Source organism: Arachis stenosperma, chromosome 6 (genome assembly GCF_014773155.1).
Source record: "Arachis stenosperma cultivar V10309 chromosome 6, arast.V10309.gnm1.PFL2, whole genome shotgun sequence".
NCBI classification, from domain to species: domain Eukaryota; kingdom Viridiplantae; phylum Streptophyta; class Magnoliopsida; order Fabales; family Fabaceae; genus Arachis; species Arachis stenosperma.
Window position 1 is genome coordinate 55,996,067 of NC_080382.1, and position 22,230 is coordinate 56,018,296.

Consider the following 22,230-nt stretch of genomic DNA (forward strand, 5'->3'; position numbering starts at 1 on the left):
AATTGCATGCTTTTACTTTTCTTTTAATTTTCGATTTTGCATGTCCTTAGTCCTTTTTTGATCCGTAAAAGTTCTAAGTTTGGTGTCCTCTTTGTGTTTTTCACTTAAAATTTTCGAAAAATTAGTGTTTGATTTTCTAAAAATTTTAAGTTTGGTGTCTTTTTGTGTTTTTCTCTTTCCTCTTTTCAAAAATCAAATCTTTTTCATAAAAATTTTTTTTTTCAATCATATCTTTTTAATTGCTATTTTCAAAATCTTTTTAATTACTTAATTGATTCAGTTCTCAATTTGCTTTGATCTTATTTTCTTTTTTTGATTTTCGAATTTTTATTTTAATTTTCTTTTGTTTGATTTTATTTTTTTTCGTTTAATTCAAAAAAAAAAAAACAAAATTTATCTGTTTGCAATCATTATCATTTTCCTTTTGTCCATTATGGACCTAAGTGGGATTGATCAGTCCAAAAGGACTCTGGGGTCATATGCTAACCCCATTACAGCTGCATATGGGAGTAGCATCTGTACACCTCCCATCAAAGCATGCAGCTTTGAGCTAAATCCTCAACTCATTATCATAGTGCAGCAAAATTGCCAGTATTCCGGTCTTCCACAGGAAGAACCTACTGAGTTTCTGGCACAGTTCTTACAAATTGCTGACACAGTACATGATAAAGAGGTGGATCAGGACGTCTACAGACTATTACTATTTCCATTTGCTGTAAAAGATCAAGCTAAAAGGTGGTTGAATAACCAACCTACAGCAAGCATAAAGACATGGAAACAGTTGTCAGAAAAATTCCTGAATCATTTTTACCCTCCAAAGAGGATGACACAGCTAAGGCTGGACATCCAAGGCTTTAAACAAGAGGATAATGAATCCCTTTATAATGCCTGGGAGAGGTATAGAGGTATGCTAAGAAAATGCCCCTCTGAAATGTTTTCAGAGTGGGTACAGTTAGACATCTTCTACTATGGGCTTACAGAAAAAGCTCAGATGCCTTTAGACCACTCAGCTGGTGGATCTATACACATGAGGAAGACAATTGAAGAAGCTCAAGAGCTTATAGACACTGTTGCTAGAAACCAATATTTGTATTCTAGCAATGAGTTCTCTCCAGAAGAGGAAGTCATGACAGTAGTCACTGACCCTAATCCTCAAGAACAGATAATTGAGCTTAATCAACAATTGCTCCTGATGACAGAACAGTTAGCAGAATTTAAAGAGATGCTCTATGAAACTAAAGTTGCTAACAAGAACATAGAACTGCAGTTGAATCAAGCAAAACAGCAAATATCTAAACAGATAACAAAGGAGTGTCAAGCAGTTCAACTGAGGAGTGGGAAAACACTGAATACCACTGCTCAAAAGAGCAAAAAGCCAAACAGGGAACAATTGACAGAGGATAACCAAACCACTGTTAAAAATCCCTCTGAGGACAGTAAGAGCCCAGAGAGGAATGTTATTGGCGTTCAAACGCCAGAAACGGAAGGAAAGCTGGCGTTAAACGCCCATTCCTTGCCCACTTCTGGCGTTCAAACGCCAGAAAAGGGAGAGAAGTTGGCGTTTAACGCCCAATCTTCACCCATTCCTGGCGTTCAAATGCCAAGGGAAGATCAGACACCTGAGAGTGCTGACAGAAATCCCTCTAAAAAGGCTTCTTCAACCACTTCTGTAAGGAATAAACCTGCAGCATCTAAGGTTGAAGAATATCAAGCCAAGATGCCTTATCCTCAGAAACTCCGCAAAGCGGAATAGGATAAGCAATTTGCCCGCTTTGCAGACTATCTAAGGACTCTTGAAATAAAGATTCCGTTTGCAGAGGCACTTGAGCAAATACCTTCTTATGCTAAGTTCATGAAGGAAATCTTAAGTCATAAGAAGGATTGGAGAGAAACTGAAAAAGTGTTTCTCACTGAAGAATGCAGTGCAGTCATTTTGAAAAGCTTACCAGAAAAGCTTCAAGATCTTGGAAGCTTTCTGATACCATGCACATTAGAAGGCGCTTGCACCAAGACAGCCCTATGTGATCTTGGAGCAAGCATCAATCTAATACCTGCATCCACTATCAGAAAGCTTGGGTTGACTGGAGAAGTCAAACCAACCAGGATATGCCTCCAACTTGCTGATGGCTCCATTAAGCACCCATCAGGCATAATAGAGGATATGATTGTCAAGGTTGGGCCATTCACCTTTCCAACTGACTTTGTGGTGCTGGAAATGGAGGAGCACAAGAGTGCAACTCTCATTCTAGGAAGACCTTTCCTAGCAACTGGACGAACTCTCATTGATGTACAAAAAGGGGAAGTAACCTTGAGAGTCAATGAGGATGAGTTCAAGTTAAATGCTGTAAAAGCTATGCAGCATCCAGACACACCAAATGACTGCATGGGCGCTGACATTATTGACTCTCTGGTAGAAGAGATCAATATGGCTGAAAGCCTAGAATCAGAGCTTGAGGACATTTTCAAAGATGCTCAACCTGATCAAGAAGAACTAGAGGAAGCAATGGAATTTTCGAAAATTCCTCAGGAGGAGGATAACCCTCCCAAACCTGAACTCAAACCACTACCACCATCCCTGAAATATGCATTTCTGGGAGGGGGTGAAACTTTTCCAGTGATTATAAGCTCTGCTTTAAATCCACAGGAAGTGGAAGCACTGATTCAAGTGCTGAGGACACACAAGGCAGCTCTTGGGTGGTCCATAGGTGATCTTAAGGGCATAAGCCCAGCTAGATGCATGCACAAGATCCTGTTGGAGGATAATGCCAAACCAGTGGTCCAACCACAGAGGAGGCTAAATCCAGCCATGAAGGAGGTGGTGCAAAAAGAGGTCACTAAATTACTAGAGGCTGGGATTATTTATCCTATTTCTGATAGCCCCTGGGTGAGCCCTGTCCAAGTTGTCCCCAAAAAGGGAGGCATGACAGTGGTTCATAATGAAAAAAATGAACTGGTTCCTACAAGAACAGTCACAGGGTGGCGTATGTGTATTGACTACAGAAGGCTCAATACAGCCACCAGAAAGGATCATTTTCCTTTACCATTCATAGACCAAATGCTAGAAAGACTAGCTGGGCATGACTATTACTGCTTTTTGGATGGCTATTCAGGCTATAACCAAATTGCAGTAGATCCTCAGGACCAAGAGAAAACAGCATTTACTTGCCCTTCTGGCGTGTTTGCCTACAGAAGGATGCCTTTTGGTCTGTGCAATGCACCTGCAACCTTTCAGAGGTGCATGCTCTCTATCTTCTCAGATATGGTAGAGAAATTCCTGGAAGTCTTCATGGATGACTTCTCAGTATATGGAGACTCATTCAGCTCCTGTCTTAATCACCTAGCACTTGTCCTGAAAAGGTGCCAAGAGACTAACCTGGTTTTAAACTGGGAGAAATGTCACTTTATGGTGACTGAAGGAATTGTCCTTGGGCACAAAATTTCAAGCAAGGGAATAGAGGTGGATAAGGCAAAGGTAGAGGTAATTGAAAAATTACCACCACCTGCCAATGTTAAGGCAATCAGAAGCTTTCTGGGCATGCAGAATTCTACAGAAGGTTTATAAAGGATTTTTCAAAAATTGCAAAACCTTTAAGTAACCTGCTAGCTGCTGACACACCATTTGTGTTTGACACACAGTGTCTGCAGGCATTTGAGACCCTGAAAGCTAAGCTGGTCACAGCACCAGTCATCTCTGCACCAGATTGGACATTGCCATTTGAATTAATGTGTGATGCCAGTGATCATGCCATTGGTGCAGTGTTGGGACAGAGGCATAACAAACTTCTGCATGTCATTTATTATGCTAGCCGTGTTCTAAATGATGCACAGAAGAATTACACAACCACAGAAAAAGAACTACTTGCAGTGGTCTATGCCATTGATAAGTTTAGATCTTATCTAGTAGGATCCAAAGTGATTGTGTACACTGACCATGCTGCTCTTAAATACTTACTCACAAAACAGGATTCAAAACCCAGGCTAATAAGATGGGTGTTGCTTCTGCAAGAGTTTGATATAGAAATAAGAGACAGAAAAGGGACAGAGAACCAAGTAGCTGATCATCTGTCCCGAATAGAACCAGTAGCTGGGGCGTCCCTCCTTTCTACTGAGATCTCTGAGACCTTCCCAGATGAGCAAATCTTTGCCATTCAGGAAGCTCCTTGGTTTGCAGATATTGCAAATTATAAAGCTGTGAGGTTCATACCCCAGGAGTACAGCAAAGTGCAAAGAAAGAAATTAATTTCAGATGCCAAGTACTACCTCTGGGATGAACCATATCACTTTAAGAGATGTGCAGACGGAGTAATCCGCAGATGTGTACCCAGAGAAGAAGCACAAAAGATCCTATGGCATTGCCATGGATCACAGTATGGAGGGCATTTTGGAAGTGAGCGAACAGCCGCTAAAGTCCTCCAATGTGGCTTCTACTGGCCTACTCTCTATAAAGATTCCCGAGAGTTTGTGCGAAACTGTGACAATTGCCAAAGAGCTGGTAACTTGCCTCACGGATATGCCATGCCTCAACAAGGGATATTAGAGATAGCATTGTTTGATGTATGGGGAATTGACTTCATGGGTCCATTCCCACCATCATACTCAAACACTTACATTCTGGTGGCAGTGGACTACGTATCTAAGTGGGTAGAAGCAATTGCTACACCCACTAATGATACCAAAACTGTGCTAAAATTCCTCCAGAAACACATCTTCAGCAGGTTTGGTGTTCCCAGAGTACTAATCAGTGATGGGGGCACTCATTTCTGCAATAAACAGCTATACTCTGCTATGGTTAGATATGGAATCAGCCATAAAGTGGCAACTCCGTATCATCCACAGACAAATGGGCAAGCTGAAGTCTCTAACAGAGAGCTAAAAAGAATCCTAGAACGGACTGTGATAGCCCAGAGAAAGGATTGGGCAAAGAGCTTGGATGATGCTCTGTGGGCATACAGAACAGCATTCAAGACTCCTATAGGAACCTCTCCATACCAATTGGTGTATGGGAAGGCCTGTCATCTGCCTGTGGAACTGGAACATAAAGCCTATTGGGCAACCAGGTTCCTAAACATGGATGCACAGTTAGCTGGTGAAAAGAGATTACTCCAGCTAAATGAGCTAGAGGAGTTTAGACTCAATGCCTTTGAAAATGCAAAAATTTATAAGGAAAAGGCAAAGAAATGGCATGACAAAAAGTTGTCAACCAGAGTCTTTGAGCCAGGACAAAAAGTTCTGCTCTTCAACTCTAGGCTCAAATTGTTTCCAGGAAAACTCAAATCCCGGTGGAGGGGTCCGTATGTGATTACAGGAGTCTCACCATATGGATATGTTGAGCTTCAGGATATTGATTCTGACAAAAAGTTCATTGTTAATGGACAGAGAATCAAGCATTATCTTGAAGGCAATTTTGAGCAGGAATGCTCAAAACTGAGACTTGAGTGATTCTCAGTGAAGGTCCAGCTAAAGACAGTAAAGAAGCGCTTGCTGGGAGGCAACCCAGTCATTAGGAGGTTATATGATTTGTTCTTACAGAGGCAAGTATCAAAAATGAAGGAATTCACAGAGTTACAGAAGGATTCAGCTCAAAAAACAGAGAAAATGAGCTTACTGGCGAAAAAACGCCAGTAATGGGCATTTTGGGCGTTAAACGCCAGAATGGGTACCATTCTGGGCGTTTAACGCCAGGAATGGTGCCATTTTGGGCGTTAAACGCCAGAATGGGCACCATTCTGGGCGTTTAACGCCAGGTGTGCAGCATCCTGGGCGTTTTGGAAAAACGCCCAGTGATAAAGGAATTCTGGCGTTTAACGCTAGCCAGGGCACCTGGCTGGGCGTTAAACGCCCAAAAGGGGCATCAAATGGGCGTTAAACGCCAGAATGGGTGCCATTCTGGGCGTTTAACGCCAAAAAGGTGGGGGGACCACAATTTTGTTTTCAAACCAAATTTTTTCAAACTTTCCTTTTCTTACCCATACTTTTCTACAAAATCACACTTCAACCATTCATCATTCACTCTCAAATCTTCAAAAATCAAAACCATTCTTCAAATCTATTTCAAATCAATTCCAAATATTGTTCAAAAACTCACCTTTTTCTCAATTTCTTTCCATATCTTCTCAAATCTCCTTTCAAATTTTTCTTTTCTTTTCGAAATCTCCCCTTCCCACCTTATAAATACACATTTGTCCCCCTTAGTCCACCACACCATTCGAATTTCCTCTTCCTCTCTCTCTCTTCTCTTCTTTCTTTTGCTTGAGGACAAGCAAACCTCTAAGTTTGGTGTGCTTTTCCGTGATCACTAAGCCAAGATTCATCAAGATCATGGCTCCTAAGGGAAAACAAACCAATTTAAGAGGAAAGAAAGAGAATAATCCAAAGAATCTTTGGAACCAAGAGAAGTTTTTAACCAAAGAACATGAAGACCATTATCACAAGATAATGGGTCTGAGGTCAGTGATCCCGGAAGTGAAATTTGATCTGAAAGAAGATGAATATCTGGGGATCCAAGAGCAAATTCGAAACAGAGGATGGGAAGTTCTAACCAATCCTGAGATAAAGGTTGGAAGGAACATGGTTCAGAAATTCTACTCAAATCTGTGGTTAACAGATAAGCAGAGAATGACTGGAACTGCTTACCATACCTACAGAACTATGGTCAGAGGGAAAGTTATGTACTTTCATCTGGACAAAATAAGAGAAATCTTCAAATTGCCTCAACTGCAAGATGAGCCTGACTCCTTTAATAGGAGGATGGTGAGAGTAGATAAAGGGTTGGATCAAGTTCTAGAGGACATATGCCTCCCTGGAACTAAGTGGATAACCAATTCTAAGGGTGTCCCAAACCAACTCAAGAGGGGAGACCTCAAACCAATTGCAAGAGGTTGGCTAGACTTTATTGGGCGTTCCATACTACCCACTAGCAATCGTTCTGAGGTCACCATCAAGAGAGCAGTGATGATTCATTGCATCATGCTTGGAAGAGAAGTGGAGGTTCATCATGTGATTGCTTGTGAGATCTACACAATTGCAAATAAGAATTCCACTGAAGCCAAATTGGCTTACCCAAGCTTGATCTCCTTGCTCTGTAAAGAGGCTGGGGTGAAGATGGGAGTAGATGAATTCATACCCATTGAACATCCAATCACCAAGAAGTCAATGGAAGGACAAATGCAAGACAACTCCATCAAAAGGAGGGCACAGGAGTTCCTCCCTGAATTCCCTGAAATTGGCTACTGGGCCAGCCTAGAAGCATCTATCACCAAGTTGCAAGAAACTATGGAGCAACTGAAGGAAGAACAGCAGAATCAGAACTGCATGCTCTGCAAATTGCTGAAGGAACAAGAGAAGCAGGGGCGTGAACTCCAAGAGATGAAACGCCAAAAGCTCTCCTCTCAAGCTGAGGGAGCATCCACTTCTCAAAATCAAGGTTGTTGAGTCCTAACTCTGTGAAAACCTCTATCATTAGGAGCCTATTTTTGCGTTTTTTTTTCTTTTGTTTTCTATTCCTAATTTTATTCTTTAGTCTCATCTTATATCTATATTTGAGTCTTGTTCTTAATTCATAATTAATAAAATTTATGCCTTAAAGTTATAAATGTCCTATGAATCCATCACCTCTCTTAAATGAAAAATGCTTTAATCACAAAAGAACAAGAAGTACAGGATTTCAAAATTTATCCTTGAAACTAGTTGAATTAGTTTGATGTGGTGACAATAATTTTTGTTTTCCGAATGAATGCTTGAACAGTGCATATGTCTTTTGAATTTGTTGTTTTAAGAATGTTAAAATTGTTGGCTCTTGAAAGAATGATGGAAATGGAGAACTGTTATTGAGGATCTGAAAAATCATCAAAGTGATTCTTGAAGCAAGAAAAAGCAGTGAAAAAAAAATTTCGAAAAAAAAAAGAAGAAGAAAAGAAAAAATAAAGTTGTGAACCAAGGCCAAAAGAGTGTGCTTAAGAACCCTGGACACCTCTAATTGGGGACTCTAGCAAAGCTGAGTCACAATCTAAAAAGGTTCACCCAATTATGTGTCTGTGGCATGTATGTATCCGGTGGTAATACTGGAAGACAGAGTGCTTTGGGCCACAGCCAAGACTCATACACTAGCTATGTTCAAGAATCATTATACTTAACTAGGAGAATCAATAACACTATCTGAGTTCTGAGTTCTTATAGATACCAATCATTCTGAACTTCAAAGGATAGAGTGAGAGGCCAAAACTGTTCGGAGGCAAAAAGCTACTAGTCCCGCTCATCTAATTGGAACTATGTTTCTTTGATATTTTGGAGTCTATAGTATATTCTCTTCTTTTTATCCTATTTTGATTTTCAGTTGCTTGGGGACAAGCAACAATTTAAGTTTGTGTTGTGATGAGCGGATAATTTGTACCCTTTTTGGCATTGTTTTTAGTATGTTTTTAGTAGTTTTAGTTGAGTTTTTAGTATATTTTTATTAGTTTTTAGTTAAAATTCACTTTTCTGGACTTTACTATGAGTTTGTGTGTTTTTCTGTGATTTCAGGTATTTTCTGACTGAAATTGAGGATCCTGAGCAAAAATCTGATTCAGAGACTGAAAAGGACTGCAGATGCTGTTGGATTCTGACCTCCCTGCACTCGAAGTGGATTTTTTGGAGCTACAGAAGCCCAATTGGCGCGCTCTCAACGGCGTTGGAAAGTAGACATCCTGGGCTTTCCAGCAATATATGATAGTCCATACTTTGCCCAAGATTTGATGGCCCAAACCGGCGTGGCAAATCAGCCTCAGAAATTCCAGCGTTTAACGCTGGAACTGGCATAAAACTTGGAGTTAAACGCCCAAACTGGCATGAAAGCTGGCGTTTAACTCCAGAAAAGGTCTCTACACTTGAAAGCTTCAATGCTCAGCCCAAGCACACACCAAGTGGGCCCGGAAGTGGATTTTTCTGTCATTTACTCATTTCTGTAAACCTTAGGATTACTAGTTTACTATTAATAGGATCTTTTGACATTGTATCTGTACCTCGTGACACTTTACACGTTTCTTTGTGTACCTTCCACAGTATGAGTCTCTAAACCCCATGGTTGGGGGTGAGGAGCTCTGCTGTGTCTTGATGGATTAATGCAATTACTACTGTTTCTTATTCAATCATGCTTGCTTCCATTCTAAGATATCACTTGTTCTTAACCCGGATGAATGTGATGATCCGTGACACTCATCATATTCTCAACTATGAACGTGTGCCTGACAACCACCTCCGTTCTATCTTAGATTGAGTAGATATCTCTTGGATTCCTTAACCAGAATCTTCGTGGTATAAGCTAGAACTGATGGCGGCATTCAAGAGAATCCGGAAGGTCTAAACCTTGTTTGTGGTATTCTGAGTAGGATTCAATGATTGGATGACTGTGACGTGCTTCAAACTCCTAGCAGGCGGGGCGTTAGTGACAGACGCAAAAAGAATCAATGGGTTCTATTCCGGCCTGACCGAGAACCGACAGCTGATTAGCCATATGCTGTGACAGAGCATAGGAACATTTTCACTGAGAGGATGGGAGGTAGCCACTGACAACGGTGAAACCCTACATACAGCTTGCCATGGAAGGAGCCTTGCATGTTTGATGAAGAAGACAGTAGGAAAGCAGAGATTCAGAAGATGGAGCATCTCCAAAACCCCAACCTATTCTCCATTACTGCAATACAAGTAACCATTTCATGTTCGTTTGCTTTTTACAATCAATCCTGATAGTTTCTGATATCCTGACTAAGATTTACAAGATAACCATAGCTTGCTTCAAGCCGACAATCTCCGTGGGATCGACCCTTGCTCACGCAAGGTATTACTTGGACGACCCAGTGCACTTGCTGGTTAGTTGTGCGGGATTGCAAAAGTGTGATTGCAATTTCGTGCACCAAAAGGTAAATGACTGAAACTCAAAGTACAAGAAATTTAAATTGCTAAATCTAAATTGCCAGGAACTTAAATTGCTTGATGAATAAGGGACTTGGGTACTAGGATTCAAAGCAAAACTAGAATTGTAAATTGTAGTAAATCAGAGAATTATGAGATGAAGAGATTCAGATCAGGATTTGAATAGCAAAACAGAAATGAAAAATTGCAGAAAAATCAAAACAGCAAGAAGACTTAGATCAATTCTGAAATCCTAAAGAGAAATTGACAATTTCAGTGAAGTAGCAAAAACAGAAAGAAAGACTAGAGCTCAATTGCTCTCTTGTCAAAAACAGAAAAGAAGAAATTGAAGAAGAAAGAAAATGAAGACCGAAAAGAAAAGAAAACCCATATCTGATCTCAATTCCCAAAAACTTTTAAATTCTAGAATTGAAAAAATTAACAGAGAGTTAAAAGTAAAAAAAAAGTCCCTCTGAAATTAAATTTGCTCCTATTTATACACTTTCTATCTCCATCATTAAGCATTTAGAATGGGCTTTTGTTGGTTTGGCCTTATAAGAAATGGATCAGAGGTGCTTGGTGGCTCCCAGGGGAACGTTCAGTTCACAAAATGAGCGCCCCGTTCACTAACCATGCGTGCTTCTCTCGTGCGTACATTTTCACTAGCCAGCGCTCTCTCATGAGCGCTACACTTGCTTGCAGAGCGCTGCACCTTGCGTGCTTCTTAGGTGCGCAAATTTCCTCACTAGTGCTCTCTTAGTGAGCACTACGTTGGCTATTCGAGCGCTGGCTATTATGTACGGACAGCAAAAAGCTTGCTTCCAAGCTGAAATTCCCCGAAAATGCTCCCTTAGTGAGCGTAGCGCTCCATTTGGAAATGAACGCCAGCCATGTTTGCTATTGAGCGTGGCGTTCCTTCTCCAAACGTAACGCTTTACTGTTTGCTCCCCCTTTTTCTCCATTTCTTCACCTAAAAGCAATCAAAGTCTCACCAAAATAACAAGGTCATTGCATCATTCATGAAATCAATTAATTCTAGCATAAACCTTATGGTTTTGTGTAAAATAGATGATGTTTGATTGATTCAAAATAATCATGAAATTCCACTCCAATCACTTACTTATTGTGCATGAAAGTGCATAAAACCTAATGAAACAAGTGAAAAATGCTTGTAGAACTAGCATAAGATGACTTGTCATCCGTATATAAAATAAAAAAACTGCAATCCATGGCTCATCTATTACTTGTATAATGACCATGGCTTCTGAAGCCACGCGTCAGTCTCTCAATTAACCAGAATAAAAAAAAAGAAGGAAACGGGGAGTAACGTAAACACGTTACATTCTCCCCTCATCTTCTCCCTCTATTATTTCTCTTTTGTTTTCTTTTGAAACCCTAAATCCCACCTTCCCCTTCTTTTTCTCATAGATAGCCAATTTAGTCCTCGGCTCTCTCTCTCTCTCTATCGCTTGAAATATCTAAATCCCATCTTCTTTTTCGTTTTCTCCTCGGTAACCCACACCATAATTGTGTATTTATCCAGTTTGGCCATTAAGGCACTTTTTATTGGTTTCACGCAGTCTCAAACCCGCATTTCATCAACCCCATGTGCGAACCCTAACCCACCGAGCTAAGCTGACTCTCAAACCCGCATTTCCTCAAGCCCTATGTGCAAACCTTACCCACCGAGCTAAGCGGGTTTTTCGTCTGAGAGAACAATCATGGGGATGGCGCTGGTTTGTTTTAGCAGATGAGATTAGGCGATGATGAGCAACTACAGTCTCTATTGTAGGCTTCAGCCGCGAACGAACGTCAACAACCTTGGTGAGAGATGCGCGGCCGAGATCTCAGGAAGCGCTCTCGTTGTGCAGTGATTCTCGCGATCTATTACCTTTTTTGGTACTGGATATTTAATCTCTTTGATTTAGGGTTTCCTTTGTGTTTTGGGGTCTTTGATTTGATGTTTGCTGTGTGACAGAAGAAAATAAATGCCTTGATCTGTGGTTGTCGTCGCCTCTGTCGCTGTTTCTCCCAAACCCTATGGATTCAACTCCGATCTTCACAATACGGTTAGTATATTGTTTGTAGTCATCGTTTCTTCTTCTTCATTTTCGTTGTTTCGTTCAATTTGACGCCTAGGAAACTAACCTAATTTCATTGGTAGCAGGTCATTTTATTTTAATTGGAAAATATAGTTGCTGAATTAATCTTCAATTTTTTTACCATATTCAAAGGAGTGAAAAAAATAAGTTAATGTGTTTATAATGTGCAATTTTGGCCGCTGATTTTTTGTGTTGTTTGTCTGTTTCGCATATCTTTGGGTGTTTTATTTGTTTATTTATTTATTTTATTCTAAATAAAATATCTAGGAAAGTGGCATTTGGATTTGTCAGGGGCTGGATTCAAGTTTTAGTCATCTGATATATCTTTGCCATAATGATTTAATTTATGTCCTATTAAAATAGAAATTCTCATTGTAATGCCTTTTTATGTAAATGCAGCTTATTGAAGGAAGATGTGAAGCTCCAATCCACATGGTAACTCACCTTTCTTTATATTTATTTTAGACTAACTATGAATTGTGCATTTGTTCACTCTGTGCTTACATCTTTGATTGATGATGTCTTTTACTACAGATTATTTTAGTGTTCAGCTACCACATGTTGAAGACAGTAGGTTCTTCTATGGCATCTCCTCATTGAGTTTTCAGAAATATCTCATGAACTGAAGACAATACACACGAATGAGGTTTTCATGATTTCTCAACCACTCTTAATTTGATTTTATTTGATTTGCTGTGCCTCAACTTTGTTACGAACATACCTATTAAGAGAGTCTCATTGCTATTATCATGAACGCCCGTTTGGCAAAGGATGATGCGGAGTTGGGGTTGAGGTTCAAACAGCAACTGTGCCATTTGTATTAAGATCATAGGTTACTCTGACCTGCCCATAAAATTTGTTCCTAATATTTTATTGTTGGATAGCTTACTGTATTTGTCTTTTATTAATTATATTGCTGATTTTTTTACTGTTTTCATGTCTTATGTCAGTTCTTAGACATTGAGAATTCGAGGTTACGATTGACCTACATTGTAAATGTGTTAAGCAATCCTTTTATATGTTAGCTATTAGGAATAGTAAACATATGAATAAAGAATTTAAAATGGCTTATAAGAATTCCTTTATTTTTTGTGTACTTATATGATTTGTAGAATTGTTGTACATAGAAGTAAACCAGTTTTCAATTTTGATTATTTGTGAGAAAAGTTTGTGAAATAAAGAGTGAAGAAGTTGGAAATATTCTTTCGTTACAATCTCATCCCAACTCCTTTGTTCTACCAAAAGTATCCTTTTTAATTATAATCACTTTATTTTCGATAGTTTGCTATATCATACTAATAATATTTGTTAATTTTTGCAGAAGAAAGTGCCGGGCTTCATTTCCAAGTGTTTGGTACCCACTAGCATCTTTAAAGGAAAATGAATTGTATTGTTCGAAGGAGGTCTTTGTCACCAATCATTTAAAGTAAGCTCACTTACGTTCTTTCCCTTATAGTATTATTTTGTTGCAAAAGAATAGTGGATTAAATGATATATCAAAATGGATACATCATATCTCAATTATAAGTCTTTCTTTGGGACAACCCTAAGATACACCAACAAAAAATCGAGTATTCCAATAAATATATATAAATCTTTTAATTTCTATTTTTTTTTTGGAAATTGACACTTATTTTACTTTTTCAATACATTAATTGTAAAAATACAACTTTTTTCTATCAGTATAGTAATTACATATATTGAACTTTTGTGCATCTTGTAGGTAATCCTAATCGTGTATCAAAGTGGTTTTCATATTCTTTCTCGGATAGTAGATTATAACAAGTAAAGGTCTCAACTCTCAAGATGTTGTCCAAGATTGCATTTAATAATAGCAATACTTTCTGGGAGGAGCTGGAGTAGAAGAGAAAGCATGGGAAGTTACCAGTCATCGTGGTTGCTATTAAGCCACATTAAATATTAATGATCTTGAATAGACTTAATCTTTGTTTGAGCAAACAATTCAGGCTATGCTTGGAAACAAGAATAAATTTTGATGCATATCCAGTAGGATATATACAAGACAGTATCATTGTATTGCTAACTTGAATATTTTACTAAATTAATGCTAAATCTTAAATGCCATTACATTATTCATGTAGTAAGTTTTATATACTTAAAAAAAGGTTATGTTGTTATAAATAAGATTATACTTAAATTGTCTACTTCTGTTGGATGGCTTATTTTAAAAAAATTTATACGGTTTCAAATTTTGTAATTATCATTTTTTATTGATTTTTTTCATTTATTTTGACTAATATTGGATGTAAAAGTTATTATAAAATTGTGTGTATTGACTTTGTTGTATGTTCAATATGTTACAGTGAAAATTATTGGTTAATTGTAGAATAGATGCATGAATTTAAGTTTTTTAAAAGCAAACAAGTATATAGTAGAATAAAAGGATAGTTACATATTTGTTCTTATGAAAATATATATTAACAAATATAGAAAAGACAAAAACATTCTTGAAAAATAATATTTTTTCAAAAGCCAAAATTCTGGAGAAAGTCCAAAAAAAATGTCCTTTTAAAGTCAAATTATTTAGCTGCAGTCAAAAGATGAGTCATCTATACAGAAAAGATGTAAATGGATATATATCTTTTTTATTAGCAGTTATGATTTCTTTTTATCATTTTTAATTTGAGTCTTTCTTTTTGATAGTGTATTTCTTTGAGACCATCAAAGTACTTAATCTACTCATGGCCAAAATCTTATTCCAAAAATAATAATAATTGATAATTTGACAATGAAACAATTAAAGCTTTTTCTTTCCTTTTTAATCTAACAAGGCTATTTTTTATTTTATATATTTTTTTATTATAGTTCTATTTAATTATTTTAATTTCATGCAAGTTAGAAATTGCTCAAGATTCCATGATACAAATATAAAAAAGGTATTTTATGCTTTCTATTTTATAATAAAAATTTCCAATAACAACATAATCTATTACTTTTGAATTAGTCACTTTTATTATTATTGATATCTTCTTTAAATGTATTACTTTCCTTATCCACGCTAGCTAATTATGTAAACTATACTTAAATTATTAATTAGTGTAAAAATAAAAGAGCACTATTGGTGATTAAAAAAGATAATATAATATAATTTAATATAAAATAAAATATTACTTTAATTTTTAATATTTGGATAAAATAGTAAAAAATTCAGAACATCATTCATATTTTTACATCACTTATGAATAGTAACATAACATAGATCTTTATTTAGTATATTAAACTCTTTTCAAATCTTATTAACATGATTTCTTTCATTTTATACTGCCTTAGTTGGATTGCTTCCAAATATTTTAAATTTCTGTTAAATTATCATCTTTCTATCTATTTATATTCCAAGTTGATGCAAAAACGGAAAAATGTTACTTAACAAAGCAGTGGATAATTATGGTTACTTATATCTCCAATTTTTCATTACAGCATAGATCTAAATGACTGTGTCAATTTTTATCATCTTCTTATCTTTTATATTTCTTTTGTTTATTGTGTTTTCTTTATTATTTACACTATTTTTTGAACCTTGCATTTTTAATTAAAAGAGAGTACATAGTACAACATAACTAAAACATTCCATGACTCTTTTTTTTGTGTGTTTTCTTTAATTTCACACCTAATTTATATTATGTTTTAATATTCTGTGTTCAAATCGGTTAAAAGACCATTATATATGTTACATACAATATTAGTATCCAATCCAATGTTTTAACCAAAGCAGTTACAGTGTTACATCATTCAAACACTATTATTATCCACAAGTATGCGCGGGCCTCTGCTAGTTAAACGCAACATATACACGACGCTCTTAATCTCCCTTCTATCTCTCCTTCATCTCCTCCATGTAAAAAAGCTCTTTGACAATGTCGTTCTTTCCTCTCGGGCTTTTTCTCTCTCTGCTGGTTAAGATCTCTCTAGATACATCTCCATCTCAAGTTAAATTAAAACAATTACTCTATTTGAGAAGCCGAAACTAAAGATAAAATTTTGTTTTATATTGTTTTTTCTGTTAGTGCTATGGAGACGAAGATTCCGGCGAGAGGCAAGGCTCTGATGGCTACTGACCTTAGCATTTCGATTCCAAAAGTCACCTATGCCCACATTAGTGATTAAATTAATGATTTTTTGTTTTTGTTCGGGTTACGATTTTAAAATTGATTTTGTTACTGATTTTGGGGGTTCTTGTTTCTCTGCAGCTCCACGATCGAGTTTTGCGTTGAAGCATTCGATTGACGTTGATGCGGGGGTGATTGACACCGATTACAGAAGACAGGTTTGGATGATACTATTCAACCAGTCGACGATCACAGATCTTAGATCTACCTTCCTTGCATTTGCCGTCGACACTGCTTGCAAAGCCGGCAAGGTTATTTTCGTAACTTTACCCCCTCCCCCCTCTCTCTCTCTCTCCGATCTCAGATCTAGTGCCAATGTCTTTAGCAGCTTCTGTTCTATGTGATTTGTGATTGAGGTAGCATGGTGATTGCCTGATTGAGTGATTGGTGATGGGTTGTGTCTATTTTCTGTCTACAGTTTGTTGTTTCTCTTCCTTTCTCTTTTCTACTTATCTATTTCAAGTGACATGTACTACTTTCAAGTTTAAAATCGAAAATAGAATTCACTTTTCAAACTACTTTCCAAAATAGAATTGAGTTTGTTGTTATCCAACTGAGATTGTGTGGGCAAACTGGAACTAAATCTGTCATTCTGTTAAAAAGTGGTCATTAGGTTCTGTTGAAGAAACAATCACGACTCAAATGGATTTAGGATGCCCCGGTTCCATGTGGAGTGCAGAGCATAATATGTAGAAGGGACTGAAAAAGTAAAATTGTCTCCATATTTATTTATCAAACAATTCCCTTCCCCTTTAAGTCCCTTACTCGTAAATGCACTCTTAATATTTGTTTTAATTAACTGTCAGAAGGGCACTATTGCTTACTTCTATTAAGTTGTTTCTAGATTATTCGAAAAGGATTCTATCAGTATCATTCAGGTTATGACAACAATATTGAATTCATTAGTAATTTGGTAATTTAAAGTGTGAATGTTGCTTTTTGTTTGTTAAAATTCTTTCTTTTGGAACAACAAATATCGAATTCTAGACTTTTTTCGTCATGGAATGAAATTCCTTAGTACCTAACAATTATTATTTGAAGGTATTTGAAGAGAAAGCTTATTTGGTAGGGTAGAAAGGAAGGGAGATAATGAGGATGTGTTTGGGATAGAAGAATCCCTGAGGGAATTAGAACAGCTAGCTGACACTGCTGGCTTAATGGTTGTTGTCTCTACCTACCAGAAGTAAGTTCTAAGTTCTAAGTTCTAACTGCTTTGTAATTTATTTGTTTTTCTTGGTTTGGTTTGCCTTCAATTTGAAACATAGCATAGTTCAACACAAAGGTTGACTTCCCAATGCATTGAAGGTGAGAGTTATGTTTATGTTGCTTAAGAGGAGGGAAATCTTGGTAACTGAATTATTTATGGATAGTGAAGATTACAGAAGTTATTTACAAAGTTGTATGGTAACTTAAAATAGTTGCATAACTTTATATGTTATTATATCAGTATTTATTATTCAGTGGTCAAGATTTAAGATTTACTTATTTTGTTCTCACCAATGACCAGCCTTCCAACTTGATATGCTTGATCTGATTTTGTATCTAATTCTATTCTTCGTGCTTACACTACAAAAGTTCTTTGGGAATAGAGTGCAGGCATTGTATTTATCTTCTGCGTGCATGATAAACTAGAAACTGAGTCTCTTTGATTCCATTTGTTTTCAACTACCTGAAGACCACTTCTTATTTATGACAGGAGCTATATTTAGTTTGTGATAGGAGCTGTTTTTAATCCTTTAGGTTGCTAGAGGGTGAAGTTACAGGGAATAGCTTTGAGGTAGATATATACCATCCACTTGTCAGAAAATTTTGGTTGTAAATTGCAATTTGTAAGGGTTCATTGCATGACTAGTTTCTAGCAAAAGTAGGCATTCACTTCACTAGTTATCTACAAAAATAATGAGAAGATTAACTAGCAGTCTTAATAAGGATATTATTTCTAAGAAATTAAGAAAAAAAATTAGATTTTGTTCAGGGGCTGCTACCAAACTTATCATTCACAGTGTCATTTGTAGGTATCACATTTTTTTGCATCCTCCTATATTGGATTACAGTTTCTCACTTTCTTAGTTATAGAAGAATTAATCATATAAAATTTTGTATTTTGACAATCCTGTTATATTTGATTGTCAAAGCTTAAATTTTCTGTGTGAAAGCACAACACTGTGCAGCTTAATGCCATGGCAAGGGCAAACCAATCTTTTCATACTTAATACATCATTCTTGTCATCATCGGTTGAGACAACTTGAATTTCCTGCCATGATGTTCTGTGTTTCTGGATATATCCTGATCGCTAGTTTTTTCTTTCTCCATATAGGATGAGTGGCGAAGAGGCCTCAAGTGTTTAGGAGCTGACACACGCCCAAAATTAAAAAAAAAAACCAGTTAAAGGACTGGATAAAGAGGTATTGTTATAATTTATTCAGTGAAGGAATTTCTTGCTAATTTATTGAGATTAAACATTGACAGTGGTTGACCGCGATTGAAGATTTGCGGTGTTATTTATTCCCTTTATGTGTCTTGTTTAATTGAAGGTGCCAGCATGCTTTGAAGACTTCTATTCCTACGCCTTTCAATACTGATTAAAAGGTAAGCTTAGAATTATATTTATTGGGCCTTTATTTGAAATATAATTCATATATTTTCCCATGTTGCAATATTTCCTCCTATTCTTTAGTACCTTGCTACTCAGTTCTACTACTTCTGCTTTCTGCACTGTCAAAACCCAAAAAGATGATTTCATATAATGTGACATCAAGTCAAAGTTGGGCTGTTCGTATATATAATCCTATATGCATATTAATGCTTCTATGCTATGTATTAATGTTCTTATATATAATTCTATATATATATATATATATATATATATATATATATATGTGACGCACATAAATAAATTACAATTAGCTATGTATTAATTTTCTTTGCTTCTATGCTATATTTTGGCATCTAACTGATGACAAGTCATCTTAGATTAGTTTCATAAGCCTTTTTTCATCTATTTTACTTGGCTTTCATGCATTTCTTAGACAATAAGTAAGTGTTTGGATGAGAAATTCATGGTTGTCTTGATTCAATCAAACATTGATAATTTTATGCATTTTCATTAGATTTTTGCAAGATTTAGTTAATGTTATGGATGATACAAAATCTTGTAATTATGCCAAGACTTTGATGAGTTTGTTTGGTTGATAATAGGTAAAAAGAAATAGAACAAGAGCAAGGAAGAAGAGGAGGAAAAGCCAACGTTGGAACCAACGTTGGCCCATCAACGTTGGAACCAACGTTGGCCCATCAACGTTGGAACCAACGTTGGCCCATCAACGTTGCAGGCAACGCTCTGGAAGAGGAAAACATGGGTGCCAACATTGGAGGGAACATTGGTGTATCAATGTTACCTCCAACGTCCTAAAAAATGTTCAATTATGGAGCTAAAAGATTTTTGGGCGACGCGTACGCGTCAATGACGCATACGCGTGAAAAAGGCAAAATTTTCAATCCACGCACAAGCGTGAGCTACGCGCACGTGTGAAATGGTGAAATTTACCATCCACGAGCATGCGTGGGTCACGCGTACGTGTGACCAAGCCAACGTTGGATGGAACATTGTTGACCAAACGCTGCCTTCAACGTCCACAATGAGAAGCCCATAATTTGGAATTGAGAAACATGAATCGACGCGCACGCGTCTATGACACGTACGCGTGGAATGGAAAATGGAAATGCACGCATAAGTGTGGTGTGTGCGCACGCGTGGAAGGGCAAAAACACAGCCTTCACACGTACGCGTGGTGTACGCGTACGCATGGATGAGCGAACGTTGATGCACCAACGTTGAGCCAAATGCTGCTAGTAGAAACAAGAACTCATTTTTTTTGCAACGTTTGGACCCAACGTTTGCACACAAACGTTGCGACCAATGTTAATGCCAATTTAAGCTACAAAATGGCACCATGTAAGTTCATAAACGTTTAGCTTCAACGTCTGTTAGAGCCATTCCTCTCTGCTTCAATCAAAGGCCAAGGCCCACATCCAAGTACACTGAGTGTAGACCCATTTTGGGATAAAAGGAAGAGTATAAATAGAAGACTCTGAGAAGGCTTAGAGGTGTTTTGGGGGGGGGGGGCTCAGAAGGCCAAGAAGGCAACAGTAGAAGTAGGAGTAGCTGTAGGATAGAACTCTCTGGTAGAGAGCTTAGCGTAGAATTTCTTTTCCTTTCTGCACTTTTAAATTTCAGTTGTAATTGAATTCAGTTTGGTTTATGTAATTTAAATTTCTCACACTTCTCTTCTGTAATTTCTTTTCCTGCAAGTTTACATGTTTATTGTCTATGCAATTTAATTTTCCTGTACTTCTGCTTCTCAGCTAATTTACTTTCTGCCAATTCTAAATTTCATGCACTTGTTCTTTGAGCTATGATCCACTGAACCCTAATTCATTAGGGGGAGGAGCTCTATTTTAATTCACATGATTAAGTTAACATCTTCTTCTTCTCAATTCCTTTAGATAGCTAAGAAACAACTTCTGTTTTGATTGAGATTCATTCATTCCGGAAGGGGGTTTGAATCTATGAATTTCCATGTGAGCCTCAGAAGGGGAATCATGGAAATTAGCACTGAAGCTCTGTTTCTCATAACTCTCTTGATCAACACCATTCGAGAGGAATTGAGATCTTGAGAGATTGTGTGGCTTATGGATGAGAGATATGCACTTCACCTCTTCTCATGACAATTAGATCAAGGAATTGGCAAGATTGATTGTGATTAGATAGATTGGATTGCCAAGAAATTGGAATCCAATCAATTTCAATTCGCCATAAATCTATTCATATGATTTAGAAAGGAGTTGAGATCTATTTGATTCATGATAGATTATGATACCTCCAATCCCTAATGAATCTTTGTTTCTGTTATTTTTCACTTGATTGCTCTAAGTTTCATTTAATTGCCTTTGATTTACTGCTTTCTTTTTTTCATTCTGCTGATTCAATTACACCACTCTCTTTCCACCTGTCAGCTTAACTAAATTCATCACTCACTAAAGTTGTTTGATCCATCAATCCTTGTGGGATCGACCTCACTCCTGTGATTTATTACTACTTGATGCGACCTGGTTCACTTGCTGGTTAGTTTGTGTGGAATCCGTTTTTCACCCCATCACTAACTAAGACAGTTAGTATGTCTATGTCATCAAGTATTCATGCTCATTATATCCAAATATATTTTTAATCAATAAAATTTTTAATATTCCTATATGTTATCCCTCCAAGTTATGTCAATCGATAAGTCATGGATTGGAAAACCATGAAACACACATAGACATAAAGATGGTCTAAACAAGTTTTTGGATTTTGCTTTTGAGCATCGATCTCTCGGGGGTCGTCAGATTAAATGTCCTTGTCTGGTGTGTGGTTTTGGCAAGTGGCAAACAAGAGAGAAAGTTTTTGAACATTTAATAGTCAAGCCATTTCCAGAAAACTATAAAGTTTGGTATTGGCATGGTGAAGAAGCAGTTGAAGTTGGGTCACAAGCTTATCAAACTAGTCATATTGTACAAGATGATTCAACATCTCAACATCCAATGGTAACAATGCTCAATGATGCGTTTGGAGTTGCTGGATGATGAGCGGATGATTTATACACTTTTTGGCATTATTTTTACGAAGTTTTTAGTAAGTTTTAGTTACTTTTTAGTATATTTTTATTACTTTTTGGAGTTGCTGGATGATGAGCGGATAATTTATACGCTTTTTGGCGTTGTTTTTACAAAGTTTTTAGTAAGTTTTTGTTACTTTTCAGTATATTTTTATTAGTTTTCATACTAAAAACTATATAAAAATAATGGCAAAAAGCGTATAAATTATCCGCGCATCACAGCTTAAAGATAGAATTGAAAATTCCTAAGTTACTATGGAACCATGTTCTATTTCATACATTATTTTCCTTATTTAAAAAAAAAAAGATAGAACGAAGAGGGAACTCCACCACCTTTTACTTCTGGGGATGTTCATCCTCTCTCATGTTTGTCTTCTTTGTGTCCACTTGCACTTCCCTTCATCCGTGTCATTCTGGCTCTTTTCCAATCTTCCAGTGCCTTCCTTACTGATTCATCA

At 37.0% G+C, this 22,230-nt stretch overlaps 1 protein-coding gene and 1 long non-coding RNA gene across 2 annotated transcripts; both read left to right on the forward strand.

The window, feature by feature from the left end:
• Positions 1–16,019: 16,019 nt before the first annotated feature.
• Positions 16,020–16,461, forward strand: LOC130934069 (deoxyuridine 5'-triphosphate nucleotidohydrolase-like). The gene is made up of 2 exons (XM_057863659.1): positions 16,020–16,107; positions 16,199–16,461. Exons 1-2 carry the CDS (start codon positions 16,020–16,022, stop codon positions 16,459–16,461), a joined length of 351 nt encoding a protein of 116 aa, XP_057719642.1.
• Positions 16,462–16,998: 537 nt separating this feature from the next.
• On the forward strand, positions 16,999–20,386 carry LOC130936774 (uncharacterized). The gene is made up of 4 exons (XR_009068175.1): positions 16,999–17,300; positions 18,436–18,523; positions 18,653–18,707; positions 19,317–20,386. It is a non-coding gene; the product is annotated as an uncharacterized LOC130936774 (long non-coding RNA).
• The last annotated feature ends 1,844 nt before the right edge of the window (positions 20,387–22,230 follow it).

Bases quoted from the DNA above. Each gene is read 5' to 3' on its own strand.
- LOC130934069 (XM_057863659.1), top strand. From the start codon at position 16,020: ATGGAGACGAAGATTCCGGCGAGAGGCAAGGCTCTGATGGCTACTGAC. The intron at 16,108-16,198 runs GTGATTAAATTA...GTTTCTCTGCAG, and splicing joins AGTCACCTATGCCCACATTA to CTCCACGATCGAGTTTTGCG.